At 35.1% G+C, this 13,615-nt stretch overlaps 2 protein-coding genes across 2 annotated transcripts; both read right to left on the reverse strand.

Moving 5' to 3' along the window:
- Nucleotides 1-1,437: 1,437 nt before the first annotated feature.
- Nucleotides 1,438-2,876, reverse strand: LOC110092096 (receptor-like protein 51). The gene is made up of 2 exons (XM_020816474.2): nt 1,892-2,876; nt 1,438-1,810 (listed from the first exon to the last, which is right to left on the reverse strand). The coding sequence occupies exons 1-2, from the start codon at nt 2,870-2,872 to the stop codon at nt 1,595-1,597; spliced, it is 1,197 nt and encodes a 398-aa protein (XP_020672133.1). The 5' UTR covers nt 2,873-2,876; the 3' UTR covers nt 1,438-1,594.
- An 8,572-nt stretch (nt 2,877-11,448) lies between these two features.
- On the reverse strand, nt 11,449-12,884 carry LOC110092099 (RING-H2 finger protein ATL67). The gene has a single exon (XM_020816479.2). It carries the CDS (start codon nt 12,391-12,393, stop codon nt 11,767-11,769), a length of 627 nt encoding a protein of 208 aa, XP_020672138.1. The 5' UTR covers nt 12,394-12,884; the 3' UTR covers nt 11,449-11,766.
- Between the last annotated feature and the right edge of the window lie 731 nt (nt 12,885-13,615).

A 13,615-nucleotide genomic window follows, 5' to 3' on the forward strand; every position in this document is an offset into this window, starting at 1 on the left:
TGATATCAAAATTCAGCAATCTTGGGCTCGTTGGATTTGTCTCGTCGAGCCGCTCAATTTGACTATAAGCATGTCAAGTTTGAAAACTATTTGATAATCAAAATTATGGATGAAACCTTTCAAATGTGTTTCGGGTCTTTGATTTGGACTCATTTGGGCTAATAGATTGAATCGAATTTGATGTCGTTGGTTTGTATTTTCGAAATGCTCAGCTCAACCATAAGTTTGCTAAAATCGGAGTTTGGATGGACCAAGATTTAATTTTGGAAGCTTACAATTCAACTTTGCCTTCAGATTCGTTCCCAATCAAGATAATTTTTTGACGATATATCAGGACTGAATTTTCATCTTTCATGACAGTTTTCAACCACTTAGAATATTTCAAAATTTGATGAAAATTTGGTAAGCTTTTGCACTTTTGCTAACACTATATCCAAATTTCAGTTAAATTGCCATTAAATTTCGATAAGATTTGCTACAATAATTGATCTCCTTTTGTCCTCTATCACAAGCTTTACGAAAGTGAGAATAATAGTCTATTTTTAAGCTCGCAATGCCATCTTGTATTAGTATTATGATGTGATATACTTTTGGGGTGTCAATAGTTGACACGACACGAAAATCCGACCCGGAAAATCCGGGTTGGACCCGACCCGTTTGATAAACTAGTCAGGTTCGGGTTCGTAGATTCGGCCCATTTGATAAAACGGGTCGGGTTCGGGTTGACCTAGCGGGTTGTCGGGTGAACCCGAAAACCCGTTTAATTTAAAATTTTTTGAATTCCCGCTCTCTGCCTGCTGCCCTGCGCTGCCCGCTGCCTCGAACTGCTGCCGCGCTGCCGAACCCGCGCTGCCTAACCCGCACTGCTCGCTGCCACGCCCACACCGTGGCTTGCGAGCCGGCTACCGCGATGTCGTCGCTCGCTGCTAGGTCGGGCGTGTCGGGTCGGGTCAACCCGGCTAGGTCGGGTCTGGGTTGAAATGTCCAACCTGTTTGCAAAAACGGGTCGGGTTCGAGTTAACCCGTTTAGATCCGTGTCAACTCGGGTTCGATCCGAACTCGACCCGTCGACCCGAATTGACACCCCTAATATACTTTAGCAAAATATACAGACAATTTCATAAAATTTATGCTCACCATTATAAAATTAAAATAAAATAGTTGATTATTTAATACATATTTAATTTTACTTATCAAATTTATTCTTAAATATAAATTGCTTTCAATAATTTAGTATCATAATTTAAATTTTCCAAATTAACCCCTTCATAAAATAAATAATCGAGCCACTTCAACATCCTAAACATAAAGTAATATCCTAAATATTCTGACTAATCAGAAGAAAACCTTATCAAAGCAATTTAATTACTCAGCATCTTAATTAATTAAAGCACTATAACATCCTAATTACAACTCATTAACAGATAAAGTGGATATTATATTTTAGAAATCACAATTACTTAACAACTAATCACCCTAATTATGTTATGTAACCAAAAACAAAATAAAACAACTGAATTCATTATCCGAAAAGAAATTAAAATTGCCAAACCATAAAAACCTCGGAAAAGAAAAATGAAATATTTTCTCTAATTCATCCATATATCTTAGAGAGGCAAACAAGAAAAATTACCAGGAAAACCAAGCAGGAAAGACCAATAGCTACTCCCAGTACAAGCTTATTTACCCCATGGTGACCTCCGCCACCCTTCTCCCCGCCACCGCCGTCGTCTTCTCCACCATAGTCATAATCGGAGAAAGAGTCATCCTTGTCTGCTTTCCCCGGCGGCGGTGGCACCGGCAAGCCGTACTTATCACAGGGAGCGATGCCGAGCATCAGTTTAGACGAGAGAACAGAACGATTGTAGCAGAGATTGCTATTTCCGCTTACCTTGAAAACCACGAGTCTCTTGATGAAGGAGGAGTTGAATGGAATAACCCCCTGGAAATTATTGCTCTCCAGATTCAAATGCGTTAACGATTTCATCTCCGACAAGAACCGGGGTATGCTGCTATTGAACTGATTGAAGCTCAGATCGAGTTCAGTAAGCTCCGGCATGGCCGCCATTGTTTCTGGAATGGGTCCGGAGAGCGCGTTCCGTGCGAACGATGCAGTTTTGAGAAAGATTAAGTCACCGATAGCATCTGGGAGGAGTCCCGTAAGAGAGTTCGAGCTGAGATTGAGAAACTCTAGGGATTCGAGGAGGCTAATGGATCCTGGAACGGGGCCTTTAAGCATGTTTAAGGAAAGGTCGAGGTGGAAGAGGGAAAGGGAATGCCAATGGCGGGGGAGTTGGCCGGAGAGGGTGGTGTTGGAAATGGTGGCGGAGAGAAGGTTATGCATCTGGGAAAAGATAATGAAGGGAGAAGAAACGGAGATGGGAACGTCTTTGATGGAGAGATCAGTGAGGTTATGGAGATGGGAAAGGAGAATGCCGGATAGAGGGCGGAGGGAGGAGATACAGGAGAATGAGCGGAGAGAGGAGTCGAGAGGTGAGGGAAAGCGTTTGATTGGAGGTATAGGGCAGCGGAAGAAAGATAGAGATCGGAGAGTGTGGAGGGAACGGAGAGCAGTGGGAGAGAGGTCGAGGTCAGGGGAGCAGTTGGAGAGGCGGAGGGAGATGAGGTGGCGGAAAGGGGTGCCGGAGTCGCAGGCGGTGGCGTTGTTGTGGGGAGAAGGGTTGCTGCATGGGTCGCGGCCGACGGGGAGGCCCATGGATTGGAGTGCGGTTAGCTGCTTTGGGTCGAGTGTTGACGACGGCCGGAAGGTGGGGTTCGCCGGTGAAGGACTGGCGGCAGCGAAGAGGAGAATGAGGAAAGGAAGGATGGTGCGGGTTTGGGACAGAATCGAGTTTTGGTTGCTCCGACACATCTCTCTCCTCGCACAGTTACAGAGTAGGGAGAACTGGAGAAGGCAACAGAGCACGGGGTGACGAAAACCGATGCAAGGGTTTATAGTGCAATAGTGTGTGAGTGCTTAGGGAAAATATAATAATTAATTTGAAAAGGAATGTAATCGGCAAAATAATCAATATAATATAGCGAAATAAATAGGAAAAGATCAAAATAAATTCATCATCGGATTATTTTGATACTTTTTAAAAAAAATTATAAAGATTTTTCCCAAAAAAATATAAAGATCAAAATAATAATTTAAAATAGTTGTAAATTATTTTGATCTTTTATAAAAAGTTAAAATACAATTTTAATTTTTTCTCATATGTGACATTTTTCTAGTGCTTATGTTATGTGATCTATTATATTATGTTGTGGAGATTATATTGAATTGGGATATTATATAATAAAAAAGATAATTTATGTCATATATAGAGGTTATAATGAATTATTTTATTATATTGAATGTGTTTATATAATGATGTGTGTTAGTTCGGATAATCTTTCTTTTAAAATAAGAGAGATGAATTCAAACTATAAGATTAAAAACTATGTGTGCTCTCTCTTAAATAAAAAACTTATAGGATTATCTCACTCTTAAATCAGCTTAGAATTGTTCAAATAGTCAATAACATAAATCCAATGAAGTTAAATATTAAGAATAATATACTTGAATTGACTATAATAATTCTGAAAACATTTATGGATCAAAAATATATTGATATCATTGAAATCAATGTAATGAGCTAGAAATTTATAAAATTTAAAGTCCATTTCATCCTTCAAAATAATTTTTGAAAATTATCATTTCCATTTTTGAACACTTTGAACCCTAAAGTTTCATTAAAAAAATCCAAAATCTAGGAAATAAAGTACTTGGTATATTAAAAAACAAAACAAACCAGCCAAACATCCATTAGCGAAGCTGGCACCATTAAGTAGAAAGATCCTCACATGCCTTTTCTATCATTAAACTCACTAAGGGACTCCAAATAGATATGTAAAATAAAGAATTCAAGTTTAGCTGGAACACACAACTTCATGGTAGAAGTTGCCTTTAACTATAGTAAGAATGAATTGTTTTTTTTTTTTTTTTTTTTGGACATTTAGGTCATTTAAGGCAAATTCACACACACAACGCAAACACAAAACTCGAACCCAATACCTCTTAGTTGGAAGCCTAAGCTCTCAACCAAGAAGCCAATGTGAGCAGTGTATTAATTGACCTCTTTGGCTGAGCAAATGATGAATCTCATAAAATAAAATGCAATTTTAAAAAAGAATGTAACATTTATATCTGTTATAGATTGGGAATTAAGCAGCACAATTTCGCATACTTTGTACTATTTTTTTTGCTTTAGTCATGAGTATTCTTACTAGACATTTGCAATAGGATGTACCATGGTGTGTTCTTTTTGTTGATGATATTCTTCTTATTGATAAGATTAGAGAGGGAGTTGAAGGTAAATTTGAGTCATGAATATTTTGATTTTGTTCGACCAAGTCATTAATAAATGTACATGTTTTAAATATTTCAGGTCTATTGTTCAGAGTGATGGTCAAATAGATGAGGATATTATTAATAGAATTCAAGTTGGATGGTTGAAGTGAAGGAATGCATCTGGTTTGTTGTGTAATAAAAAAGTATCCCTCAAACTTAATGGAAAATTTCTACATGATGGTGGTGAGACTTGCAATGCATTTTGGCGCAAAATGTTAGCTACTAAAAGAGAAGCAAAAAAATTAAGTATTATAGAGATAAGGATGCTTATGTCACAACCTGATTTGATATGACTTGAAATTATACATGTCATATCATGTCCGATTGTGACAAGATTGACCCCAAGATTTGGTTGGAAAAGTACTAAAATAAAATTTGTAATTTATATATTACATATAGTCACTACTACATACAATATAAAATAAAAGACTATTGAATCTCAAAATAATTTTCTATATATAATCCAAAAAATAAATACAATCTAAAATCTATTTATAACAACGCTTGACAATAGATAGAATAATAAAATAAAAGTCAAGCCTGTAAAAATCAAAACTAACAAAAGCATATCTACAACACATTAGATATTGCTATCCAAAACTACTCAGCTTGCTCCATATCCTTCTCCTGATCTAAAAATAGAAACAAAAGTAGGAATGAGCTAACATAGCTTAGTAGGCTATCGCATCTTAAAACATAAATTAATAACTGAAACTAAAAGAACTAAAAATAATATGTTGTAAAAATACTGTATGAAAAACAATGACTGAACTTAAAGATAAAGTTGAAACTAAAACCAAATAAATTATAAACAAATATTCATTTTATCATAATACTTCTCAGTCCAAAATTTTATTTATCTTTATAGCTTCGTTAACAGAATTCCACCTTGGTAGCCCGCAAGCCCCGGCATAACATAATCTCACCTCAACGACATAACATAATCTCATCTCAGTTGCCTGCCGATGCTGACATAATAGAACTCCTCTTCGATCGCCCATTGACGACGACATAACATCACATCATATCATTTCACATCATATCACATTTCTTTCACTTATTTTTTTGAAGCATTTCATTAATTAAGCATAAAGATTAAATTCAAAAACTATCAAAATGTTCAACTGTAGGCAATATAAACATTACTAAAAAAGATTTACTGTTTTAAAACATAATCAAATTGATAGGGATTGCGTTAAATATTATTCTGAAACTTTAATTGAAATGAAGTATTATTTTTAGATATCAAAATTAAATTTCTAATGAGACAAATTGCTGTTTTTTTTTTTAAATCAGTTGACAAAAAAATTTCAGAATATATGCAAAATATTTATAATTGTAATCTCTATAACAAATAAAAAGTTATGCGGTAAAAATTTCACCAAAATAAAGTTATCCTCATTTTTCGGTAACTAAAATACAAATTTAATCAAAAAAATATAAAAAATACAAAATTATTGAAAATTAAAATAAACAAAATGTAACCTACATCACGACAAACAAATTTCCCAACCTAATCAACGAACGAAAATGACTCTATAAGCATTAAACCCAAGCTTTTTTCTCTCCCTCTCTTATTTTCTCTAAAACTCCAAAATCATTTCTTTATTAAAGATGGCTTAAGGGAAAAACTTAAGAAATATGAAGTGCTTTAGATATATTTTTTTAATAAAATAATATTTTTATGACACAACTTTTTATTTCTCTCATCCAAGACTTGTATCCTGGCAATGGTCCTAAGTCATGACTCTAAGAGTTATAAATCATCGTGATAAAATTTAAATCATTATATCTTGATCTAATTTTTCCCATAATATATATTAATACGTCCCTAAACACTTGAACAACATGAATCTCAATATAATATTTGAATTGAAAATTTTTGGAATTAAATTGAAGATCATCTAAACTCTTATTTCAATATGCTTATGGTTGAAATGAACATCTTAATGAGATAAAAATAACAAGTGACTCGATTTGAATCCTAATGAACTCAATTGAACCATATTTGAAAGCCCCAAGATGTTAATTAAATGACCAAATCTAAAGCAAGTGACTCAACGAGATTAATTCAACTAGCCTAAGCTCATTCAATTTTGAAGTCATTAAATAACTCAAATATTAAATAAATAATTTATGCTCAAAGGAGATTAATATGAATAATTTAATGAAGTATTTTAAATTCCAACCAACTTCATCAAAATAGCCCTCTAATTCACAAGATTAAGATATCAAATATTCTACCACCTCAAATTTTCTAACATGTAACACAAGTCTTTGAAGGTGAGAAATTCATGCTTGTTTGCTACCTAAAAAACAAGGATTCTATGATAAATTTCTTTTAAAGATTGATTATGCAAGTGTAAACGTGTATGCAACCACCCCTGGTTTGAACTTGACAAATGAATAGAAGAGTAGTTTGAATTTGGGCCCAACTCTACAAGTTGAAATCTACTCATAAGCCTACTACTCATTTGCTACGATAAAAAGATATTCAATTCAAACAAAATGCTGCAATTAATTGATAAAAAATAAGATTAAAAAATTAATCAATATGAAAGATAAATGTAGTTTTTAATAACTTCCTATTTAAATTATTAAAATTTAATATTTTATAAGAATATTTTATATTAATTTTTTTTAATTTAAATTGGTCACAAGCTACTTAGTTTCATTTTGAACAACTTAGTTTCATTTTGAACAACGCACTTTTTTAATACAAAAATTTTTAATTTTAAAAAAATTATTTTAAAAATATTTAAAAAGTTATTCCAAATATTAGTCTTAGTTAAGTCAAGACTAACACATTTGAATTATTAACTTTTTGGGTTCAACTCATAATCTATTTATAATTTATGAAGCCAAATTCAAACCATTCCAAATTAGTCAACCTAGCCGTGCACCTATTTTCAGTGGAAAAGCCTCAGATATGGTCCACTTTGACAAATCCCCGCATACATCACGTATAATTGATAGTCAAAGCTCTCAATCAAAAGATGTACTACTTAGCACATCTTAAAATTTAAAGTTTATTAATTCATATTTAATATAAGGTGGGCAAAATCATGTTATAACCACATAAAAAATCAATCACAAATATTAATTTTGTAGATTTTTATATAATATAATAATCCAATTTGGCAAAAATCAACCATACTTTAGATTCTATAACAGAATATGAAAGCCATAAGAAAATCTCTACTGAAACAGCAGCAAATCTTTAATACTCCCACTTGCTTATACATAGAGATAAAGATGACCTCTACAAAGATAGTAGAAACAAGAAACATAAGGCTTAAACATAGAGATAAAGATAGACCTCAACTGAACATCTTTAATGATCCCACTTGCTCAAGAAGTCCGACTCATTTCGGGTGAGCGATTCTATTTGTAGAAATAACTATATACTAACTCAGGTTTCATTTGGGACAGCTTTCTTATTGCTTCTTAAAGGAGCTTTCTAATACAACAAATAAAATTTTCATACTAGAAAGCTGCTTTAAGAAGCAGTAAGAAAATCAATCCCAAACGAAGCATCAAACGAATCAGTTGCCAAACAGTGAAAAGCAGATCCAAATGAATCAAGACACATGCAATTGAAATCATATTTATAATTAATTGATTGTCTTTTACCTGCCTCGGATTCTCTTCCATAATAATAGTAACAATAAAAGCACATTAGACTTGCATTAAACAAATAATCGAGCCAGGCATCAATCATAATATATAATTAATTCATTGTCTTTACCGAGTTAAGGAATTCCACTCTTCAGCAAGCACCTCCAACATCCACCATTAACCAGTAGCTAAAGTTCTAAGAACCAAATTAGAAAACTAATTGCATGCTCAAATTCTCCATAATAGGAAGGTTTTTTTCTACCCTTATATAACCTAATAACAATCTAATAGACATAATTATATGATACCCAGTAAATCGCCCATTAAAATTATTCCCAACCTGAAGACATAAAACGAAATCACAAACTTTGACTGGAGTAGTTTCAAATCAATTTAATTGACTCGGAAAAAATTAGCTCAAATAAGCTCTACAATTGATATTTATATTTGTCACAGAAATTTGAGGACAACTGCAGTGAATTCATGAATCTGTCACATCTGCATCAATGAACTCACACTATACAATGCATTTTTGACATCCACCACAAATAGTGGATACGATTTTAATTCCAAATTAATAATTTTAAAAAATAATATAAATTCAAGTATGATACATTGAATGTAAATTTTGAAAGAGATTTTAGATTTTTTTAAGTGGGGCTAACAATTAATGAGGTTTGACCAGTTAGTGTCAGTTGGTCATTGTTTGATCACGTTGACAAGAAGCCAAATTAGGGGCAATGGGGAGGCGAGGGGTTGGGTTCTGTGGTTTAAGTTTGGCTGACTCAAGTTAAAGTCTAAGTCTAGCTAAGTTTGGCAGTAGCACAATTTTTTGAGATTTTCATGGAAATGGAATTTTAGAAATGTTTTAAAGTGATTAGAAAGGAACAAAACCCACCAGAAGTTATGATATTAGAACAAAATTAAGGGAGCGGAGCAATTATTAAAATGTTGAGATAGTGCAAAACAGATAAATTATGGGAAGAACAGAAAATCTTTTTTTTTTAATGCTGGGGCATCAAATGGTAGAGCAAAATATAGTGGAAGGAAAATAAAGGTGAGGACCAAAGGAAACAAGGGGATGATGAGAGAGGATAAACGAAAACAAAACTTATAAAACAGTAATCTTAGGCAGTTAACATGGAAAAATTATTAGGTCAAACTGCTGTATATAGAGCTACGTGCAAATATCTAAGAGTATATCGTCGGTACGTAGTTGTGCACTCTGGCACACTCAATACAGAATTGTGAAAACAACGATTTTATGACTACCTTAAACAGTATAATCAAACCATGGGAACTATAATACAATATTTAAAAAAAAAACTATAATACAATATCAAATTAAAATCTATCAAACTAAAAGAAGAATGAAGCTGGTATGTGTGGTAATCTTAGGCAGTTAACATAGAGAAATTATTAGGTCAAACTGCTGTATATAGAGCTACGTGCAAATATCTAAGAGTATATCGTCGGTACGTAGTTGTGCACTCTGGCACACTCAATACAGAATTGTGAAAACAACGATTTTATGACTACCTTAAACAGTATAATCAAACCATGGGAACTATAATACAATATTAAAAATAAAAATAAAAAACTATAATACAATATCAAATTAAAATCTATCAAACTAAAAGAAGAATGAAGCTGTTATTTGTGGAATCTGATTGTGTTGATCAATCGGATTGCTATGTTGTCTCGGACCTCAAATTTCTAGTCTCGCTGAGGGGTGCGAGGAGTTTACCCCCTGCTTTGTACCTTAAAAAAAAAATTTCCCCGTGCAACACCTCTGCATTGTATATCCAAGCCCCTCGACGCTGTGTTCCCAAGTGTTCCAGTGCTGATTGACAGATAGCAGAGGGCCACAGTATTATGGATTCGATGCTGCAGTGTTGTGTGCATCGCACCGCTGCAAGTTTAAGCGCCACAACATCATAAGACAGAGCCCTGAGCATCGCAACACCCCAAACTAGCGTTGCAACACTACAAGACTAACTGAATAGTTTTCTTTCTGATTTTTTTGAAGGGTTGGGTCCCTTGGGGTTATTTACTTGGTTTTCTATTGTATTTTGCGATGTTAGACATAGAAAATGGTGCCTGTGAGAAGAGAAGGAAAGAGTGAGAGACAATAAATATATTTATTTATTTCTCCCAATTTTTATAGTAGATTTCTTGGTGTGGTGTAGCTTTGTGGTTTATTTTTCCTATTTTAGCTTTTAACACGTTAAATCCTAGTGCCCTTTATTTTTACATTGTTTTACTTTCTTCATTGTTTCGTCATTGTGATGTTTACTCTCATCCCCAACAAGAACAGATAGGAAAGTCTTACATTTTATAAAATTCAGAAAAGGTTAGCATCAACGTCTCTAAAGTAAATGCCCTCCAACATTGAAATTCAATAAAATGTCCCGTCAAAACACTCACTTGGATCTTTAAGGAAGTGATTTATAATTGCCAAGATTATAAACTAAATAGCATTCAAGCATATGGAAGAGAACCAGATCGATATACAGAAAATAACAAAACAAACATTGATATTATGTCTTTCTCGTTCTTTAACAAATCCCCAAACACTCAGTCAGTTCACTTACTGTCCATGCACCAGGAATTATTTAAAACTACCACTGAACAGATACTTGTAAAATCTCAGGAACGTTCAGTAAAAGTACATGAGAAGAAGCCTGAAAAAATCTAGATCTAATTCTAAGAGTTTTGAAAAAGAAAGTTAATAGCAATGTAAAATGATCTTCCTAGCTGATAAGAATCAAATTCTGAAACTGGAGCATTGCCATGCCCAACGATGCTTCAAATTAATTTGAAACCGATTCCTTTTCCTATTACACTTGAGAATGCTTCTAACGCAATTTACACACATTACCACTGACAAGTTAACTAAATACTTTCACTAAGGCAGCTCATCCCAGAAGCTTTACACAGTATATATTCAATAGAGTTTGACAAGACAGTAAGCTAAGATTCAATAAATGCCAGTAAGCCATGAGTTAGACTTTCCTATTGACAAGATCTAAGTGCTTTGTGAAAAAAATTGAACAGTCGTGAACCAAAACGAACTGAAATGGCATACAAAAATCAAGCTAGAAGCCCAGTATATTATCTAGTTTCTATAATCAAAATGCCACAGCTACTAATCTATAAATTGTTTATTTTTTTGGAAATTATCGGATAGCCTCAACTAAAAAGATAAGCGCCCAGCTTGGAGCAACTAATTGATCAGTTGCATGAGTTTAGTTCCTGAAATTAGACGACTGAAGTTATATCAAAGAAATCATGTAAAACAAGTAGATCATGTCTTAATTCAGGATCAGAGAAAGACAAAGTGAAACGAATCACAACTGATATAACTCCAAATTCTTGAAAATAATATAAAAATAAACGAACATCAATAAAAATTAAATTAAATCAGGAACAAATCCCAAATTGCATAATTAAATTAAATAACAAAAAGGAACTAACATATCTCACTCAAGATTCAAACTATCTTCTTTACTATTGCAGATATAGAAGCTTCCAACCAAAAAGGAAGAATCCAAATAATAAGACATGGAAAGCAGCAGACTAGAAGGTAAGGTATCTCATATTAGAATATAATAGAACATCTAAATCAACATTAAGCTGCCTCCCAGATCTACCCTCCAAAAAAAAGAAAAAAAAAAAATCCCTGATCACAGAAACAACACACCTGTATATAAAAACAAGAGATGGAAAGAAAACACAGGGCATCAAAATCATCACCTCCGGCGGCGGTCTCCGGCGAATTGGGAGAGAGGAACGAGCTCAGAGAGCGGAGTAGAAAGCGGAGTCGATTGCGGAGTCGGCAAGGGCGAGTTACGACAAACCGGACAAGAAGGGTTGAGACGAAGCCAAGCATCGATGCACATGAGATGAAAAGAATGGCCGCAATCCGGCATCATCCGCAACATCTCCGCCTCCCTATACTCACAGAGACAGATGGCGCAAGTTCCCTCTCCCTCTCCCTTTCCTTTGGCCTTCTCAGCCGCGGCCGAAAACTGAAACTTGGGATAAGATGCAATAACGATCGGATCAAGCCCAACCGCGGAAGCCGCGGCCAACACTGTATTATCCCGCCCTTCTTCCTCGTCATCCTCTGGTACAAAAATGATGCGCGGAAGAACGACGCCTCCGAGTGAATCAGCATCGAATGATGACGATCGCCGGCGGCGAGAGGAGGCGCGGCAACAGACGTAGGAAGCGAGGAGGAGAGTGGAGAGTAGGACAAGAAGGCCGAGTGCGATAGCTATAGCATAGCCTAATCCGAGATTGCTGAGGCTACGTAGGAAGGAGGAAGGTTGAGAAGAGGGGGCGGGAAGAGCGGCGGCGGCGGAGTAGGAGGACATTGAGGAAGGAGAAAAAGAGGGTTTTGTGGCATGATCGAAGGAACCGGGTCGGTTAATTTTTTTCTGCGGGTTTTCTTGGTAATTGCTGGCGATGGGGATGCGGGTGGGTTTTCCCAGCTACTGCATTTATTGCGAGTGATGGATGCGGGAGACGAGGGGAAAGAGAGGTGGGAGGAAGAAAGCAGAATGGAGAGGGAAGAGAAGAGAGAGAAAGAGAGAAAAGGAAGGCGAGAGTTTTATTGTGGTGGAGAAGAGAGAGAAAATGTTGTGGAGGTAGAAGGAGGAATTAATGGAGGTGCAGGGACTCACTGAGGACCACGCGCTGAGCTGAAAGAACTTTAATACGAATGGAAAACGGTCGCCGGAGATTCGATTTGATTTTAGAACATGAAAGTGTTTGGTTCAGTGAGCAGTTTAATTGGAAGGATATTATTTATATTATAATTGTATTTTTTTAATGGCATGTAAGCTTTATTTTAAGATTGTTGGGATCATAAAATATTTCATGTGATGAAGATGGATCATGTTTCATAGCACCCAAATAGATATAAACTATACCCAAACAGGATGAATTATTATGTGCTTACGTCAAATGCCGTCCAGAGCTCAATAAAAATGCACCACATCACCTCCTATTCGGTACCGCAGCTCGGTAGTGCTAGTTACCTAGCTCGATACTGGATGACATGGATGCATCTGATTTGCCTCTGAACGATAAGTTGTATTCCGTGTCCACAGAATAATATCTCCCCAAACAAATTCTTTGAGGGCTTAATTCAAGCAAGCTTGGGCAAGTAAATCTAAACCATAGAGCTAATTGGCATCTAAGAAATAAGTTCCGTCTAGGAACGGACGCTGCATATCATCCAGAGATCAACCAAAATGCATCACATCAATCCCTCGCTCGGTATCAAGGCTCGATTTATTACACTATAGTTGGTCTCTGGACGACGTACTGCGTCCGGCCTCCACACAGAATAATTCCTCTCCCTCTAGATCACCATGCATTAGGTTTCGCTTGGGCAGCTCACAAGTCATTTGTGATGAATGATTTATCCTAATGAGATTAATATTTTAATGCAAATAATAAATTTATCATCTAAAGATGAAGGAAACTATTTCAATTAAATTAATTCTCGGTTATTTTTGTCTTTTTGAATTTTCATTTATTGTCAGTAAATAAAATGATCCAAAACAATTTTAAGAAGATGCAATAATAATA

The sequence above is a fragment of the Dendrobium catenatum genome, unplaced genomic scaffold, assembly GCF_001605985.2.
Source record: "Dendrobium catenatum unplaced genomic scaffold, ASM160598v2 fragScaff_scaffold_1416, whole genome shotgun sequence".
Classification (NCBI taxonomy): Eukaryota; Viridiplantae; Streptophyta; class Magnoliopsida; order Asparagales; family Orchidaceae; genus Dendrobium; species Dendrobium catenatum.

Excerpts from the sequence above, each read along its gene's own strand:
- LOC110092096 (XM_020816474.2), bottom strand. The coding sequence starts at position 2,872 with ATGTGTCGGAGCAACCAAAACTCGATTCTGTCCCAAACCCGCACCATC. Across the intron at positions 1,811-1,891 it reads AGAGACTCGTGGTTTTCAAG|TACGGCTTGCCGGTGCCACC; the intron begins GTAAGCGGAAAT and ends CCCTGTGATAAG.
- LOC110092099 (XM_020816479.2), bottom strand. The coding sequence starts at position 12,393 with ATGTCCTCCTACTCCGCCGCCGCCGCTCTTCCCGCCCCCTCTTCTCAA.